Raw genomic sequence first — 18,590 nt, forward strand, 5'->3', positions numbered from 1 at the left:
ATGTGATATTTTGCCAAATTTGATCAGTTTAAAATTGAAATTTTCTTCTAATACTAGCATTTCACTAAAAATCTGATTGACAATCTATTGTCAATAGCTATTGAATTAAAACTAAAAACTGACAATTTGGACTTCCGTGGATGATTACGTATGATGGACCAGATCCTCAGCTGGTGTAAATCAGCATAGCTCCACTGACTTTCAGTGAAGCAATGTTGATTTACATTAGCTGAATACCTGGCGGCTGGAAAGAACAGTTTTATGAAATGATCATACATCTAGGGTCACCGTGAATCAGTTGTAAATGCAATGATCCAGACTTTTTTTTAGATTTATTTCTACTTTTCTAGGTTGTTAAATGAGGCTGGGTTGTAAAGTTGCAGAAAGGTTGAGTCCACACTTATAATTTGCACTTGGTTTTTTTGGTTATTGTGTGTTGAACCACGTCAGCTCTAAGAGTTATACACAGTGAATGCTGTTCAGTGAAGGCTGTACTGTCTTTTCATTTGAAACTTCCATAATATATAGGCACATTTAAAGAAAGGAAAGAACAGGAATCTGAAGCAGTCTGCAGATGGGAAAGAAGCCTCTAGTGTGTTTTTGCATGTTTCTCCTTTGCACACCAGTATTCAGTATATAGGCCCAGGTCATAAACTAATTTAGATAGAAGGGTGAGGGAGAGATGACCAGACAGACAGACAGACAGATAGAAAGATAGCTATCTGAACAGTCAGAGAAGCCCATGACTCTTTTGGAGGTTGCTCATAGTGGACGGTTCTTAGCCCCCATTTTGGGGGAATGTGTGTGTTATGTTTATGAATCCATTGGTTCTGCTCTTTGCCTTTAATAGCCATGACCAGGGCTAATGATTCACCAGCTTAATATGGATGCAACGTGATTGCAACATGGAGTAACAAGTTCCACTAGTCTCTGCATTGCTCACTTCCTCAAACATATATTCATATACCAGTCCTGGATGGTTGCGGGGTAGGAATAATAACGCATTACTGAGGAGCAATTTTCCTGTTTCAACTATTGGAAAGAGTGTGTGAGAGAGAGAGATGCTAATTACATACATGGAAGCACTTCATAGATACCCGTGAGCAGTAATGTAATAGAAATCCAAAGTGGTTATACAAGAGGGAAAACAGCAGGTCATTAAAAGAGGCCTATTAAGTTAAATAGCTGGAGGGACAACTGTAATGTATGCAGGAGGAGAAGCAACAAAACATTCTCTACTATGGTAAAGGAGTTGTGGGGCATTGTCAGAGCTGTGAGGAGAGCCCAGGACTGGAATAGCAGGGGGGCTGCCGGGCAGGACTGAGGGGCAGCAGCAGAGTTGTAAGGAAAGCCCAGGACTGGAATAGCAGCGGGGCTGCAGGGTAGGATTGAAGGACACTGGCAGAGCTGTGTAAGGCACTCAAGACTTGAATAGTGGAAGTTTCTGCAGGTCAAGACTGCCTGCTTTGGTAGAGCTGGAAAGATGGGGGCCAGGATTGGAATAGCAGAGAGTTCTGCATATCAGGACTGAGGTGATCACCAGAGCAAAGGGGGAGGCACCAGCTGAGAAAAAGGGAGCACTGCATATTAAGAGTGAGGTGTGTGTGAAGAAGTTTTTAGGTATGTGTGAAGAAGTTTTCCATAACACATACACACACCGTTCTGCCCATCGTGCGCCAGCAGGCATGTCCCAGGTGCAATGTGCTTTCCATTCTGATTCTGGGCTTCTGGTTAGACTCAGCAGGGCAGAATAGCAAGAGCATAATGATGGGAGGGTGTTGAGGGAGGAGAATAGGAGGGGTCACATCGGAGTAAAGCAGAAGGCGAACAAATGACCTTCAAACTGCACCAGTCTCCCTGGACGAGGGGGAGGGGAGAGAAGTAATTGGGAATGAATAAGGTCAGAGCACCTTCCCCCCACCCCCCATAGAAGAGAGTTCTCCATTCTCAGTTCTTTCAGGATCGTGGGTAAATTTTTCTCATTGATTCCCTGAGCTAGATCAGTTGGAAACAACAAAGCTAAGTGACTGGCATCCTCAGTTCTTTTCCTGAAGTGACTGGATGGTGTTTGAGCACCCTTCTGAAGGGAAAGAAAGAGAGTAACAGAGTGAGACAGACATTGGCAGAAATATATAAAGAGAAAGACAAAGAGAGAAGAAGGCAGACAGAAAACCAGAGTGTGCGTGAGCGGGAAAGACAAACCCAGAAGAGTGCATAAAGCAGTAGAGTAAGACGAAGAGAGAAGGAACTCACCCTGGAAAGGGAGTTTCCCTGCTTCTCACCCCACTGTGAGGACTGGCGAGGATGAACTGAAATTAGGAAGGAGGCACTGGCCCTGAGCTATATGGGACAGCAGGGTCAGCTGTTTTTTCTTCATGGGGATCGGTAGCCCGCTTGTGACCCTCTCTGCTCTGGCAAGTCTCTCTTGGGTGAGTCACATCATAGGTTCCTCTTTGGCAGAGTTTGGCCTCTGCTGGGGCATTGTATTACATCAGAAAGTTCAAGGAGATTTGAGCCAAAGATAGATTTGAAGTAAGAATTTCCCTGATATAAAAGTATTGGGGAAATAAAGTAGGGGCAGAGGAGAATTCAAAGCAGTAAAGAGGTGTTAGGATGTAAAGCAAGTGGGGATAAGTGAAGCAAGAGAATGGGGGGGGGGGTAAATAAAATCTACATTGAGGAATGATAGAAAATGGGGTAACTGGAGATCCATCAGTGCAGTGTGGAATTCAGATTTGTAATGGACACAGTAAATAATAGGATATTGATGGATATATGTTTTTAGAAACAGAGGGGAATTCAGATTTGTCATATAGGATGTAGAAAGCAGGTAATAGTCTGTTTGTGGAAAGAGAGAATAGAAGAGAATTTAGGGCTATAATGGGGACAGGGGAAGGTAAAATATAAATTACATGTTTGGATGGGGGAGAGGAGAATTCAGATTTATGATGGTGTGGATAGGAGGGACAAAAGAGGGTGGGTAACTGTGAATCCACAGGTGGGGACATTAGGATTGGCATTGGGTTGAATGAGAGAGATATTGAACACAGGACATCAAGGAGACTGAGTGAGGACAATTCGCCCTGATGGCCTTTGCTCTCCTTGTAGTTTCCCCAAGTAAGATGTGAGGAGGCCTGTGTGAATGCTGAACAGTGAGTATACACATCCTGCATTTTTTTTCAGAAGAGGTTGGGGGGGAGTGACAGACATGGGAGGAATCTCAGCTGATGGCCTTGTCTTTCACCAATAGAGTTTGCTTTAGTTAACAGTGTTGGTAAATCTTGAGCAAGCATTTTCCAGGGCCAGAAAGTTTGTTTGTTAGATTTGAGTGACTAATTCTTAACATACAATTTATGTGCCCTGTCTTGGTGCTTGCAAATTGTCTGCCTTCCCCCTCCCCCTCCCCTTCCCCCCCCCCGGGGTATTGGTTGTTTGAAAACTTTTGCCAAGAAATTTCTGGGATTAATTTTAGATCTATCAATGTTTTGCAAGCAGTTCATTGTAAGGATTCAATATTCAGAATTCGGGCTGTATTAATTAGTTTTGATAGGACACGTAGATCAAATGATATTGTTCGTGCTCCTAAAGGGAAGAGTGTAACATTTACTGGGTTTCCAATGCAAATATTCACCAGTAGGAATTTGAATGATTATATTGTAAATTCTGCTGTGAACATTCCTGCTAGGAAGGCTGTTTGCAGGAATATCAACAGAAAGTGAATGCAAAAGAAGTGTGAAAGCAGCCACAGAAAATTTAATATTTTATTTAGAGAAATATCTTGCAAAACATCTTTGGGATCTGTTTCATCAACTCTACTAATTATAGGTAAAGAAATGTGCACTTCCAAAAAGAGGGTGACAAATTGGGAGAGAAATTCAAAGGAAAAACAACAAAAATAGTGGGGCTGGAAAGGCTGATTTATGAAGAAAAAATAAGAAAGATGCAGACATTAGAACTGTCTACAAGTATCTGAAGGATGTAAACAGAATAACATAGTCAGGAGGTGTGTGTTTGTTTGTGTGTGAGGGGGAGAACTTGGAGCAAATGGGATGAAGTTGAATAAAAGAGAAAATTTGAGGCTGGCCATTAAGAAAAAAATCCTAGTAATGAGATTTATTAGACTGAAGAAAAGTCTCCCCAGTGAGAACTGGTGGAAGCTTCATCATGTGAGTCATTTAAAACTTAGAGTGGAGACCAGTCTCCAATCTTTCATCAGATGGAGTGAAGACGGGGGTTGGCATGGTAGACAAGATAGGATCAAAAAGGGAATTTCTCCATCCCGTATTTCTATGATGCTATGTTGTTAACTCTTTCTTTCACCCTCTTTTTCTCAGCTGCTCAAGCACTGATTGGGTCCGTCTCTGGTACATCTGGTAAGGTTACACTTACATAAATATCATTTGTATTTGTCGCTTAAGTTAGCAAGCAATTGATAGAATTAAATCTGATCCTTTAAGTGACAAAAATCGAACAATTCCTCCATTCTACTCTTTACCTCAGTTCCCTCTAGTGTTATGAAGGATGTATTGTGTTTTCCCATTCCTGCTGGATGCTATTAGTATTAGATAACACATTATCTTCAACAAACATGAACATATCTCTTTCCCTCTTCTCAGTCATGCATTTTTTATTAAATGCATTAGTTTTGTTATAAGAAATGTAAGATGTACAACACTCATGATTTCATAGCACAGATGCGCAGCTGAGTGTTTTTTTCTAAAAAAGGACTGTCTCTGTAAATGTTAGTAAAATGAGTGTGATCACTTCTTAGAATCCTATGTGACAGACCCAGACTAGTGAGGTACAGGAGTCTGGTAGAGGGCAAATATATTGGTCACTGGATGAGTAGTTTTCTGTTCCCTGAGTGACCAGAGCAGGGGCTGCACTAGAGTAATCAGGAACCTGCTAGAACCAATTAAGACAGGCAGGATAATTAAGACACCTGGAGCCAATTAAGAAACTGCTAGAATCAATCAGGACAGGCTAGCTAATCAGGGCACCTGAGTTTAAAAAGGACCTCACTTCAGTTTGTGGTGTGCATGTGAGGAGCTGGGAGCAAGAGGCACAAGGAGCTGAGAGTGAGAAGACATATTGCTGGAAGACTGAGGAGTACAAGCATTATCAAACACCAGGAGAAAGGTCCTGTGGTGAGGATAAAGAAGGTGTTGGGAGGAGGCCATGGGGAAGTAGTCCAGGGAGTTGTAGCTGTCACGCAGCTGTACCAGGAGGCACTCTAGACAGCTGCAGTCCACAGGGCCTTGGGCTGGAACTGGGAATAGAGGGTGGGCCTGGGTTCCCCCCAAACCTCCCAACTCCTGATCAAACACAGGAGTATTTGACCTGGACTGTAGTTTCTACCAGAGGGGAAGGTCTCTAGGCTGTTTCCTGACCCACATGGTGAATCTGTGAGGTGCGCAAATCTGCCAATAAGCGCAGGACCCACCTAGGTAGAGGAGGAACTTTGTCACACCATTCAGTGTGTGTACATAAAAAAGGTATGGCAGTAACTCTGCTTCCTTTCCCTCTACAGGCTGGTGGTGGTGATTGGTGGGCTGCTGCTTCTGTGTGGCCTGGTGTCAGCCTGTGTGAGGTGCTGCTGCCGGCAGGCAGGGGAGGAGTCGGGTTCCCACCCCTATGAGGTCACAGTCATCGCCTTTGATCATGACAACACTCTCCAGAGCACTATCACTTGTGAGTGTGACCATGCAGAAGCCAAGGTAGATGTAGAGAAGGCTGAGAATCCTCGAACATATTCCAGAATCCAGAAACTGAAGGTCTGAAAAATTCAGACCTCTGTGTCCCATGAATTTCAAGGGCTAGATCTTCAGCTGGTTTAAGTCATACAACTACACTGAGGTAAATAGCGCTACATTGATTTACACCAGCTAAGGAGCTGTCCCCTAAAGTCTAGAACCCGTAACATACTTTAAAGTGCCAAATCCTAGAGCCCGAAAAGTTTGAAACTATGGGTTCGGGGATCAGGTCTGGTCTTAGCTGCATATAGATCATCATGTCACTTACTGGGGTAGTAGAGGGAGGTCCTAACAGCTGGTGTATGGGCCAGGTTGCTCTCTGCTGGGGAATGGGGGCATCTGTGAGTTGGGATTTCATGGGATATATCTGGAAGATCCAGCTAGCTGGGAAGTAGGGAATGAGGGTGGGACACTTCTTTTGGTGGAATGAGGATAGGTCCAGCAGCTGAGAGAAGCAGTCTAGGTAGAGGATGTGTCTGATGAGAAGGGATGGCCTTGGAGAAGGAAGGTGACTGGCACTGAGGGTGTGTAGCTGGGAAAAGCCTTGCACAGCAAGTATATTTGTGCTCTCTGTCTGGCTCATGTCTGGTATTTGATGGTTCCAGAGTTAGATTAACCTTTCCCAATCTCATCCCTTTCAGCTCTGCATTCAGTGTTTGGTCCTGCTGCCAGGAGGATACTGGCTGTTGCACGTTCCCACAATACCGTGCTAGGATCACCACCACCTTGTGGATCGGAGACCCCTCCAGTCTATGAGGAGGCCCTACATATGAGCAGGTTCACAGTAGCCCGGACTGGGCAGAGAGTCCCAGACCTAGCCCCAGTGCTAGAGGAAAAGCAACAGGTGTCAGCTGTGAAAGATGATTCACAATAAGACCTCCCCTGATGTGAATGCACTCAATTTTTTTCTTTTTTTTTACTTGAACAACAATGCAGAGTGCAAATATTCAAGGGGAGAATCCAAAATCTGTTGTAGGTGGGCTCAGGAATACAGTTCAGGTTATTCTCCTCTTTGATCGAATGTCCTGAACAAGGAAAGTAACTCAATTTCCTAATACTTTATGACCCATAATATTTTCATGGATCTCTCTTGATACCTCCTTGGGGTCTTTTATTGTTAATTAGTTATTGCTATTCATTATTATTATTTATTACTCTCATTACACACATCAATAAGATGCCCATCACCGTAGTCTCTAGCACCATAGTTAGTCCTTGCACCAGGGCAGCAGGGTTATTCTGTTGATCCAATGTGCTGGCAGGTGTTAGATGCTGACTGATTCCTGATGGCTCATTGTGGCAGGCATAGCTTAGTCACTCTAACCTGGCTGTAAGGGAAGTGGGAATGGTTATTTTGTTAGAGGGAGACAGGCATAGGACACAGAGATCTGATGGAAGAACACTAGGAACAGCCAAGATTAGGGAAAGAACTTGAGGTGGAATATGTTTTTTATTATTAATTACCTTATTAATAATGACATGCCACAAGAAAAGGGTGAGTTTAACCTTATACAGTGTTTATATTTTGGAGCAGGGTGGTAACACCATCTGCTTATATAAAGTACATAACTGTGATAATATAACACTATAGATACATGCAGTGCTTTAGAGATCATATTGAAAAACAAGAGGCCCAGTCCTAAATATCTCTCTTTTTTTAGTTCAAATATAAGCTATGTGGGATAACAGATCAGAGATGTGAAGGGGCAGAAACACTGCTGGTGAAATAAAGCTCAATTAATGTTTATCAGTGTATTATTACTAGGCTTGGAAGGTTAGATTGTTATCAGCAGATGTCGGTAAACATCAATTTCAACATACACTCACAAATGGACAAAAAATATTTCATTGATAATAATCAAAATTTACAGATATGTAAAGTAATAAAAATGCTGCATGAGAACTTATTAGAGTTTGATTCAAGGGTATTTGTGTGCTTTAATGCCATGTTGACAATTTGTGGTTTAATGGTCATAAACCTTTAACTGTTTTCCCAATGTCTATCAATAAAAAATTCTCTGACCTCCCTCCATTGTCTGATCTCCCCATAATTTCCTGCAATGGTGAAAATTTAAATAGCTAAAAATTAGGGCTGTCAATTAATTGCAGTTAACTCACACGATTAACTCAAAAATGATTAACGCAGTTTTAATCGCACTGATAAACAATAGAATACCAATTGAAGTGTATTAAATATTTTTAGATGTTTTTCTACATTTTTAAATATATTGATTTCAATTACATCACAGTATACAAAGTTGACAGTGCTCGTTTTATATTCTTTTTTTATTACAAATATTTGCACTGTAAAAATGGCAAACAAAAGAAATTGTATTTTTCAATTCACCTCATACAGGTAGTGTAATGCAATCTCTTCATCATGTAAGTGCAACTTACAAATGAGGATTTTTTTTAATCACATAACTGCACTCAAAAACAAAAGAATGTAAAACTTCAGAACCTACTTCTTGTTCAGCCAATCACTAAGACAAACAAGTTTGTTTACATTTATGGGAGATAATGCTGTCCGCTTCTTATTTACAATATCACCTGAAAGTGAGTACAGGCATTCACATGGCACTTTTGGAGTCAGCATTGCACGGTATTTATGTGCTAGTTATGCTAAACATTCGTGTACCCCTTTGTGCTACAGCCACCATTCCAGAGGACATGCTTCCTTGCCGATGATGCTCGTTAAAAAAATAATGCATTAATTAAATTTGTGAGTGAACTCCTTGGGGGAGAATTGTATATCTCCTACTCTGTTTTACCCACATTCTGTCATATTTCATGTTATAGCAGTCTCAGATGATGATCCAGCACATGTTGTTCATTTTAAGAACACTTTCACTGCAGATTTAACAAAATGCAAAGAAGGTACCAATGTGAGATTTCTAAAGATAGCTGTAACACTCAACCCAAGGTTTAAGAATCTGAAGGTTGGTTTGTGCTCATCTTGTTTATTCTCAAGCCTCCCCAGGAAAAGCGGTGTAGGGCTTGAGGGAATATTAGGGGGCAGTAGGAACTCCAAGTGGTCCTTTCCCTGAGTTTTGTCTAATCACTTGGTCGTGGCAGCGTTACCTAATCCAAGGTACAAAGGAGAATTTGTGCCTTGGGGAGTTTTTAACCTAAACTGTTAGAAATAAGCTTAGGGAGTCTTTCATGCGGCTCCCCACATCTGTACCCTAGCATTCAGAGTGGGGAGGGAACCCTGACAACTTATATTAGGGGAATTGAAAAATACTATTTTCTTTTGTTTTTTTACAGTGAAAATATTTGTAATAAAAATAAATATAAAGTGAGCACTGTAGACTTTGTATTCTGTGTTGTAATTGAAATCAATATTTGAAAATGTAGAAAACATCCAAAAATATTTAAATAAATGGTTTTCTATTATTGTTTAATAGTGCGATTAATCATGATTCATTTTGTTAATCGCTTGACAGTCCTAATAAAAATGCCTACAATTAAAAATCATTATCTGCTGAAATTATAAAAAATAAAAATCACATTCTTCCAAGCCTAATTATTATTATTACTAGAGGCGATCAAACTATTCAAGCTGAATAATATTCATCACAAATGTAGGCCATTTTTCAGGTAACAAATCATTTGTGAGCCTTTTCTGATCTGCATAAATATATTAATTATTCATGATTCTTCTTCAAATAGTTTGTATGAATAATTTTCAACCAATGGACAGTCTGCAAACTGCTCCTTTGAATAGTTACTCTTTCTGGTGTCTGACTGATCATCTAAGTTATATGGTATTGTTTTTGCTCACTAACTGGATGGTGAAAAAATGTTAGACATAATGGCAAATGGCAAATAATAGTGATGAATTAATGACACATTTATGGTGTGAATATTCAGACAAATAAATATTTACCTGCCCAGCTGTATAAATGGAGCCCCTGTAAACTTAGCTTCTGATCACCTCATAATTTTTAATGTATTTATCCTCAGAACATCCCTGTGAGGCAGTGCTATTATCCCCACTGTACAGATGGGGAGCGGAGTCATAAGAGACTTAAGTAACCTGCTCAAGGTCACACAGCAAATCTGTGATAGAGTATGGAGCTGAATCAGCATCCCAACTTACCAGGTGAAATCCTTTCCAGATCCATGAACATTTTCTTGAATTATCCACTGCCCAACTGTTTGCCATTAGTGAATGCTAAGACCCCATGTGTAGCAATATACCAATGACTCATGAATATATTTGCAGATCTGTTTTTCCACTATTCAAATTATTAATAATTATTTGTGTAACCTTGATAAATCTATTCTAGTTGCTGATCTTTAACATCCACTCAAGACCCAATGAATCCATTATATTGTTTCCTAGAGATTTCAGGTTTACTGAATAATAAAGGCCAGGAACAGAGACGTTAGAATGTTGACTCTGGATACAACTCTGCCAAGTGCACAAAGTTCCAGGAATCCTTGAAGATCTTTTCCACTTGGAACATACCATTCCTTTACTTGCTCCACCCCTTTTCTGGCTCTGAGTAGAACAGCCTACTTCTTTACATTTATGTGGGTTTATGTGAGCATACATTGACACTAGATGTCAGTCTTGCTCCACTTTGCAGGAATGGTATCAGAGCATGTTGTAATGTCTATGTAAATCATAGAAATGCAGGGCGGGAAGGGCTGTTGAGATGTTATCTAGTCCAGGCCTCCACACTGAGATAGGGTTAAGTAAACCTAGATTATCCATAACAGGGATTTATCATTCCACAACCTTCCTTGGAAGCCTGTTCCAGAGTTCAACTATTCTTATAATTAGAAAGTTTTTTCTACTATGTAACCTAATCTCTCTTGCTCCAGTTTCTTGTCCTACTTTTAATGGACATGGAGAACAATAATCACCATCCTTTTCTTTAACATATTTGAAGACTGTTATCAGGTCGCCCCTCAGTCTTCTCTCCCAACCCTCATCTACTCAGCTAGTAACCCTATTAGAGAAGGAAATGGTTTGGAATGATTTGTTCTTGACAAATCCATGTTGTCTATTATAGTCCTATTATCTTCCAAGTGCTTACAAGCTGATTATTTAGTAGTTTCATAAATTCCAAGGCCAGAAGGGACCATTATGATCATCTAGTCTGATGTCCTGTGTAACACAGACCATAGAATTTCCCCAAAATAACTCGTAGAGCAGATATTTTTAAAAAAATCCAATATTGATTTAAACATTGCCAGTGATGGAGAACCCTTGACAAATTGTTCCAATGGCTAATTACTCCCACTGTACAAAATGTATTCCTTATTTCCAGTCTGAATTTGTCCAGCTTCAACTTTCATCCATTGATTGGATCATGTTATATCTGTCTCTGTTAGACTGAACAGCCCATTATTACATAGTTTTCTCATTGTGGGTACTTATAAACTGTGATCAAAAGTTACCCTTTAACCTTCTCTTTATCCATCAAAACTCAAAATCTTTTTCAGAATCACTGCTTCCCAGGATAAAATTCCCCATCTTCTAAGTATGGCCTACATTCTTTGATAGTAGATGTATCTACTGTATTTATGTTTAGCTGTATTAAAGCATATATTGTTTGCTTGCACTCAGTTTAACAAGTGATCCAGATTGGTCTAATTCAGTGACCTGTCCTCTTCATTATTTACCAGTCCCCCAATTTTTGTGTCACCTGCAAACTAAATATCTTTAACCTGTTCTTTCCCTAGTCTGGCTTGTGTTCCTTCCTCCTTGTCATAATATTAATTGTGTTAAGTATCTGGTCACAATTAACCATTTTAGCACTCAATAGCACTGTGATTTTTGGTTCAGTATGTTTTCATGGGACGAGGGGGAAATTAACCTCACCTGTCATAGGGCTATGTCCTACTACTGTTCTTTGACTTCAGGTGGAAAACTTCAGAAATAATAATTAGACATCTCATAATGGACCATCTATTCAGGGCTCACCAGGACAAGACAGAACAGCATGCTGCTGTTTCAGACACTTTGAAATGTGTTCAACCATTGAAAATATCACATGAAAGAAAAGGTGTGTGGAGTAATGCTAGTGACTGAGTAGGGGATGCTTTTCTCTCTGAGTCATTACTGACCTCAATGTCCCAGCATGGTACTAGGGGGCACTGTTCTCCAAGGAGTAGGGTGAGTAACCCAGCAGGGGTTACATTTGTCTTTGAATCTATACTGACCGTAATATCTCAACCTGCTACTAGAGAGCACTATGATTCTAGAAGTTGTCTCCCTCACATAAGACTTAAAAATGAGAGCCTAGTCAGTAAAGATCCAGTAGGAATAGTAATCCCTAGCTCTTACATAACACTTTTCACCAGGAGCCCACAAAGCATCATACACAGGGAGGTTAGCATCATTATTCCCATTTTACAGAGGGGGAAACTAAGGCAATGAGAGGGAAAGTGATTTGCCCAATGTCATCCAGCAGCAGAGCGGACATTAGAACCTAGGTCTCCTGAGTCCTACTTCTCAGCTCCATCTTTTAGGCCTCACTGCCTCCCTTTATGAAAGAATAGGAATAATAATTCCAATGACTGGACCTAATACCTGTTTATTATAAATAATTACTTTTAGGCTCCCCCAATTCTTCCAGAAGATTCTAAGGGAATATAGCATTTTTCTTTACCTCCATTGCTAATCTGTTATTTAGTGATGCTGTATGCTGTTAGACAGCTGACTTGTTCCACACCAGAGATGACTGCATTTCACTGATGGCTGTGGACCTTGAGTATACTTTGTATGGCAGTTTATTAGTGATAAAGCTCTTTGAAATCCTTTGAGAGTACAAGTTATATATAAACATAAAGTATTATTAAAACTAGTGAAGGCTCTTCAACTGAATAGCTAATAAAGAAATACATTTATTTAGCATTTAATCAAATATGTTCTTTAAGTAGTGACTTTTTTCTATACCTGTGAGTAGTAACTGCAGCTGTGACACGGATAATTCTTAAATAAGGCATAAGATGCATATTAGAATTACTCTGTTAATCATTAAAGAATTATATGGCTTGCTTAACTGTTATATAGTGTCACTGATACAGAATGGTTTCTACATTCCACTCAAGAGATGGCTATATTTTGGCGCATATACTCTCTACAATATTTGTTATTCTTTAAAAGGAAAAAAAAAACAGATCAAATGATTATCCTTATTAATAAAATAAAACTAATACTTAAAATATTCATTCAAAGATCTCAAAACACTTTACAGACATTAACCCATTAAGTTTCACAAGCGCGTGTGGCAGGTAAGCAATTACTACCCTCTATATCTGAAGCACAGAGCAGTTAAGTGACTTGCCAGATACTGGACTCCCTGTTCCCTGCTCTAGCTATTAAGTAATGCCTCCTCCCTTATAAGGAATTGCTTATCCATTGTGTGGGGGAATAGGCTGGGAGCAGAGCAAACACAGAGCAGTTAATTTCAGAGCAGAGAGGAGGAAGAAGGAGCATTTTGCATTATTCTTTAGTGACCATTCCAGCCAACACATGGCACAGTATTGCCCAATTCCGGAGACAACTGATTAGCAGCTTCAGGAATTGTTTGGAGGGGTTGTAGTTAAGTGGCACCCTTGAAGGAACGGTGTGAATTAAGTGGGTGTAGCCTTTGAGAAAGAATAGAATCCAAAATGCCCCTGTGATATGCAGGGGCACTAAGGGTGTGTAGTCCCTTTGTCCTAAGTGGACTAGAAATAACAACTGTGAATCGACAGACAGGGTGTTGCAATCTCGGGTTTTGGCTTTTCCCCCATGGTGCTGCTTCTTGTAATGTGTAGAGTTGCTTTCCAAAATCCTGTGATTGTACTAGCTGCAGCTGTTTCAGTAGCTGGAGCTTAGGCTCCACCTTTAGATCAGTTTTGCAGATGTGAAAAGCTCTTTTGCAAGTGTAAGAAGCTACAGAAAATAGAGGTGTCAAACTGCATCCTCAGCACAGGCAACACAGAGCCATCACCTAAGAATACAGATTGAGTGGTTGGCATCTGCACAATTAGCCACTTCCAGAAGACAGTGGCTAACTCAGTTCCCTAGCCCAAGAGCTAATGGGCTCATAGTGGTTCTGGGATAGTTAACAAATCCAGTGCCAAATGAAACTTGTGACCAGTCATAAATGACACTGGTCACCAAATGGAGAACTTCCATGTACTGCTAAAGGACAGCACACAGAACAGAATTAGAAGACACTCTGGCAGCAAATACACCTTCTTTCTTTGCTTTAATATACAGGGAAACCATTCAGACTACCCAGTATTTTCTGGAGAGAGAAAAAGGCTTCAGCTTGCCTGATGCCACACTGAGGAAGAAAAATGTTCACCCTTTTTGAGATAAATGGAGGCTTATTGTGATAGCCACATGGAACAGCCCCATCTGGCAAAACAAGTGGTCCATGTAAGAGATTATCACCTCTGAGGTAGTAGTTGCTAATGGAATGGCATCCACCCATTAAGGATGGAGGTCATGAATCACAGACAGATGATGGCAATGAAAAGCAGCTGCAGGGCTAACAACATTGATGCTGCAGGTACAATCTGTTGTTTATAAGGCTCCCCAGGATTTCTGATTTTCCCCACAGGGGCCTCTCTGTACATTCCTCTCTTCCCCGGTTTTCCTTATTCTATTCCTGGGGAGATTCTGTGCCAAGTATTTAAAAATTTGGAATTTTTTGGTCAAAAAAACACAATATAATCACTCCAGTTTCAATTATTTGGATAATTTATTTCAAAATAAATGTCAACAATTATGTTAACAATACAGACAACAAAAAAGGTTCCCCCAGCAGTAGAGAGTTAAAGAAATACCTATGACAATCCAATTCCAGTTGAAGGGTGCTGGAGGGGGCTGCATGGATCTCCCCAGAGCCCAAACATCTGCACCCCGCTCCCTCCAGAGCCCAACCATATAGTAACTCCCGGGCCCAGACACACACACAATCCCTTTCCCCAAGCCCAGCCATGGGGCACCCCATTCCCCCCCCAGAGTCTTTACTCCCCCCAGCTTCTTTACTGTACCACTGGGGGATGCAGTGCAGCCCTGCCCTGCCCTTCCTCACCCTTTACTGGAGCCAGGTCCCCCAGACCATCTCTGTCCCAGGGCAATCAAGCCAGGCAGCCAGAGCATGCAGAGCCTCCATCCCCACCGGGCTGGGCACTCCACTCACTACAAGCTGGTGAGCTGGGCTCTGCACAGTCCAGCAGTCCCTAATAGCCGCCAGCAGCTCTACAGCCCCAATTCTGTGGGAGTGATGAGTTGGGACTCACCACCTGGCACCTCCTACTGGTTGTCTCGGGAATTAACTCTGTCCAGTGGAGCACCCCCTCCTGGTGGTGTCCCGTCCATCGTCTCACCCTCGGTTGGCATGTCCAGACCCATGTTGCTCCCAAGCTCACAGCGTCCTCTTCAAGCCATTGCCCTCCGGCAGTTCCCCTTAGTCCATCCTCACCCCCTTCTGGGGGGGAATCAATCAGCTGCCTCTCTGCATCCTGGCAGATGTGGCCAACTGCACCCTCAAAGTCACTCCCCTCTTGGCAGGGGGTTGGTGCAGCTCTAGATGGCTGCTCCATCAGCCGGGTGCAAGGCAAGGGGGAAAGGGGGGGACCCAGGCCCGCCCACTACTCTGGGTCCCAACCCAGGGACTCTCTAGTGGCAGCCATCCTGCCCTTCTCCTCTCCCTCAGTCTGTCCACATCCCTGGGCCGCTTCCCCTTCGGCCCCTCGCACCAGCTAGGCCCTTCCCTTCAGGGCCTGCAGCCTGACAGACTCCAGGCTGGAGTTACCCTCTGCTCCCCTGGGCCTGCCCAGCACTGCGCTGTCCCAAGTGCTAGTCTCCCAGCCTGGAGACAGACCTTCCCCTGTTAAAGGCCTGGGACAGACTGATTGCTCTGCTCCCTGAGCAGCCTTTTAAAGGGCTGAGCCTGGCCCTGATTGTCTGTCTCCAACCTGGGCCCTGATTGGCTCCTAGTAAGCCCTTCTCCCATTGGCTGTGTGTCTGCCCGGGCCCACTGGCCTGCCACAGCCCATACTCTCAGGGAGAAACATAAAATTCTGCACAAAACATTAATTCTGGGCAAATTCTTCATTGTGCAATGGCATGGAATTCCTGCAGGGGTATTATCTGGAGTCTTACTGAAGATGAAGATATTGGTTGAATGGCAGAGCTTGTGTTAATAGGAGGATTTAGGATTTTTGTGTCTTTGGCCAAGGTACACATAGAATATGAGGGTTTAGAAAGCGATTTAAAAGTAGGGGTGGCAAATGATATCCCTGCTGACATGCTTAGTTGGCCTGCTCTCTACTCTGCTGCGAATTTCTGGATTCTGCCAGCCCTAATAGCCATCTCAGGTATAAGGAGTGACTCCCGCCCCCAACTCCCAGAGACACACTCTCATCCTTTGCTGAATAAGGGCTGGAAATGTTCCCCTCTCCCGTTGTCTGCTTTTCTGTCCCCCAGTTCGCTTCTGAAACATCAGTGCCATTTTCCTCTTGCTGTCCCCTGTACTCAATTGATGCCTAGGTTCAGCGGTTCCTCCCCCCTTAACTGGGGGGGGGGGTCATTAGTTTTGGGCAGTCCTACATCCACCCATCCCAAGTGCTTCAAATAGCACAATCCATCTCTCTGTATGCAGGGCATAGTTTCTCCCAGTTGGGTGGATTTTGGGGGAAGTTATCTGCTGGCTGAGAGTTCTCCTTTTCTAGTTGACCTTGGGCTGGCGTTGCTTCTCTTTTTCTTCTTGCTCTAGTTTGAGCCAAAGGATTTCCAGCTGCATTGTTTCCCTCTCCAGTCACATCCATTCTAGATTCAGTTGTAGGCTTCAAGGTCTGTTTCAGCCTGGCTCCACAGCCTCTGGTCCTGAGGCACACTCAGGAAACTTGGCTGCCTTTCATAGTGCCTGTTATATTCCATGAGAAGGGTTTTCAACTCGTCCATCATTTTTTGTGCAGCAAACACCAGAACAATCTACATACAACTCTTCTAAATGATTTCTTGTGTCCTTAGCATATATTTCTTTGCTCATCCTGTTGTTTCTGCTATTCTATTTCCGTTTCCCAAAATAAAATTACAGAAAATAACAAACTGCAACCTTTTTCTGTGTCCGTTCTTGACCTTCTCACTCATGAATCTCTCAGATTCTAATTTCCCAGGGCTGGGAGTGTGGTCCTTAGCTAACTACCAAACTGTGTCTAAATCCTGCCAAGACTACACTATTGTGCAACTTCCTTGGGGTGCCCAGGACTGTGAGTCACTGTGTTCCCTCTTGCAGGAAGCAGTGGGGTAATTTTTCTTGTGGTAGCTGGGTGTCACTGCCAGCCATTCAAGCACTCTCTGCTGGGCTTATGCTAGCCCTGAGTTCACCTTGCAGGTTAACATTAAGTGCACCCCAGTCGCCAACCTCTTCTGAAGCATCCACCTGCAGTGTCCAGAACTTAACCACTGGACAATCACAGTATACACGCAGCTAGACTGGTCTTACTCACCCACTGCCTTCTCTTCTGCAGATTGGGGAGTGTGGCGCACTGGAGTTTCCAGTTGCCTCTGCCTTCATTGGCAGAGGGTCACTGTCTGCTGATTCCCTGTCTGGACTGTGCACTGCTAGGTAGCTCTTTACTTGACAATTTCCTCTCACAGCCCTTCCCCTGGCCCCAATACTGCTGGGGAGGGAAGGTAAAAGTCCTCACCATTTCTATGCAGGACTTGAGACTCCAACACAATGACATTGATCTGATGCCTCTAGCTCAGGATTCCCCATGCAATGAGATTTTCCACTGTGCTTCAGTCAAGAGCCTATACCTGCCAGAGGCCCTGAAAGGAAGCAAGACCTCAGGCCTCATCACCCTGCTCCTGAGGAAGCTCCTATCCTAGCTCTGGATTTAGTGATAGTTTATTAAAGGGTTAGAAACTCTAGGAAAGAGCCAGTTCAGTTCCTAAGGGAGATGCTGGTTTGCTCCTGGTCTTCTGCCCTGCCCCAAAGGAGACACGAAAGTTGAGAGAGTAAAACCAATATATATCATTAGAAGAAAAGCTCACTCTGTGAGCTGAAGAGAATTGAGGGTAAACTGTCCCTGGACATCACATATTGACTAAAGGTACCATGGAAGCAGATTGTGACCAGATTATGTTTTTACAGGGGAAATTTCTCAGTGTCATGACAGCAGTATGAGAGGGAACAGAAATGGAGAAAAAGATGGTGCATGTCATAAAATTTGGGCATGTGCAGGGTGGACCGTGGTCTGTGCTAGGAGGTTTTGGAGATGGTATGAGAACAAGTTGGAGGCAAATGTCAGCAAGGAATGGGCTTTTGCTCAAGAGTATGGGAGGATAAGGAGATGGGTCATGGGTGTTCATTGTCCAAGGAACATGTGGAAGAAGGATACCTGTTTCTGGTCCCCACTGCCTTCCAGCTTCTCTTCCCCTCATATAGTACCTTGATGATGACTCTGAGACCAACCCAGCTTTCTCTGCATTGGGCCTTATATCTCCACCTGTCTACCGCCACACTACTGCGAAAACATTAGCACCCAATACAGTATGGGTGCTTCAGAACCAGATGATGCCCATGGAAGCTCTTCACTTGAGTTCCATTCCTGTTACCATGTTCACAAAACTGCGTAGTTAACAGTCTAATTCAGGGGTGAGCAAACTTTTTGGCCAAAGGGCCACTTTGGGGTTGTGAAACTATATGGCAAGCCAGATAGGGAAGGCTATGCCTCCCCAACCAGTCTGGCCCCCGCCTCCTATCCGCCCCCTCCCAATTCCTGCCCCCTGACTGCCCCCCCCCAGAACCTCTGACCCATCCAAACTCCCCCGCTCCTTGTCCCCTGACCACCCCCTCCTGGGATCCC

The 18,590-nt window shown here is 42.8% G+C and overlaps 1 protein-coding gene across 2 annotated transcripts; it reads left to right on the forward strand.

Moving 5' to 3' along the window:
- Positions 1-1,263: 1,263 nt before the first annotated feature.
- On the forward strand, positions 1,264-7,780 carry TMEM52B (transmembrane protein 52B). 2 transcript variants are annotated; one of them, XM_024110153.3, is made up of 5 exons: positions 1,264-1,900; positions 3,109-3,152; positions 4,335-4,373; positions 5,531-5,691; positions 6,395-7,780. In XM_024110153.3, the coding sequence occupies exons 1-5, from the start codon at positions 1,892-1,894 to the stop codon at positions 6,625-6,627; spliced, it is 486 nt and encodes a 161-aa protein (XP_023965921.1). In that variant the 5' UTR covers positions 1,264-1,891; the 3' UTR covers positions 6,628-7,780. The 2 variants fall into 2 exon arrangements, with proteins under 2 accessions (XP_023965921.1, XP_023965920.1); XM_024110152.3 differs by having other exon boundaries at positions 1,268-2,429.
- Positions 7,781-18,590: the final 10,810 nt, after the last annotated feature.

This window comes from Chrysemys picta, chromosome 1 (genome assembly GCF_011386835.1).
Source record: "Chrysemys picta bellii isolate R12L10 chromosome 1, ASM1138683v2, whole genome shotgun sequence".
Taxonomy (NCBI): domain Eukaryota; kingdom Metazoa; phylum Chordata; order Testudines; family Emydidae; genus Chrysemys; species Chrysemys picta.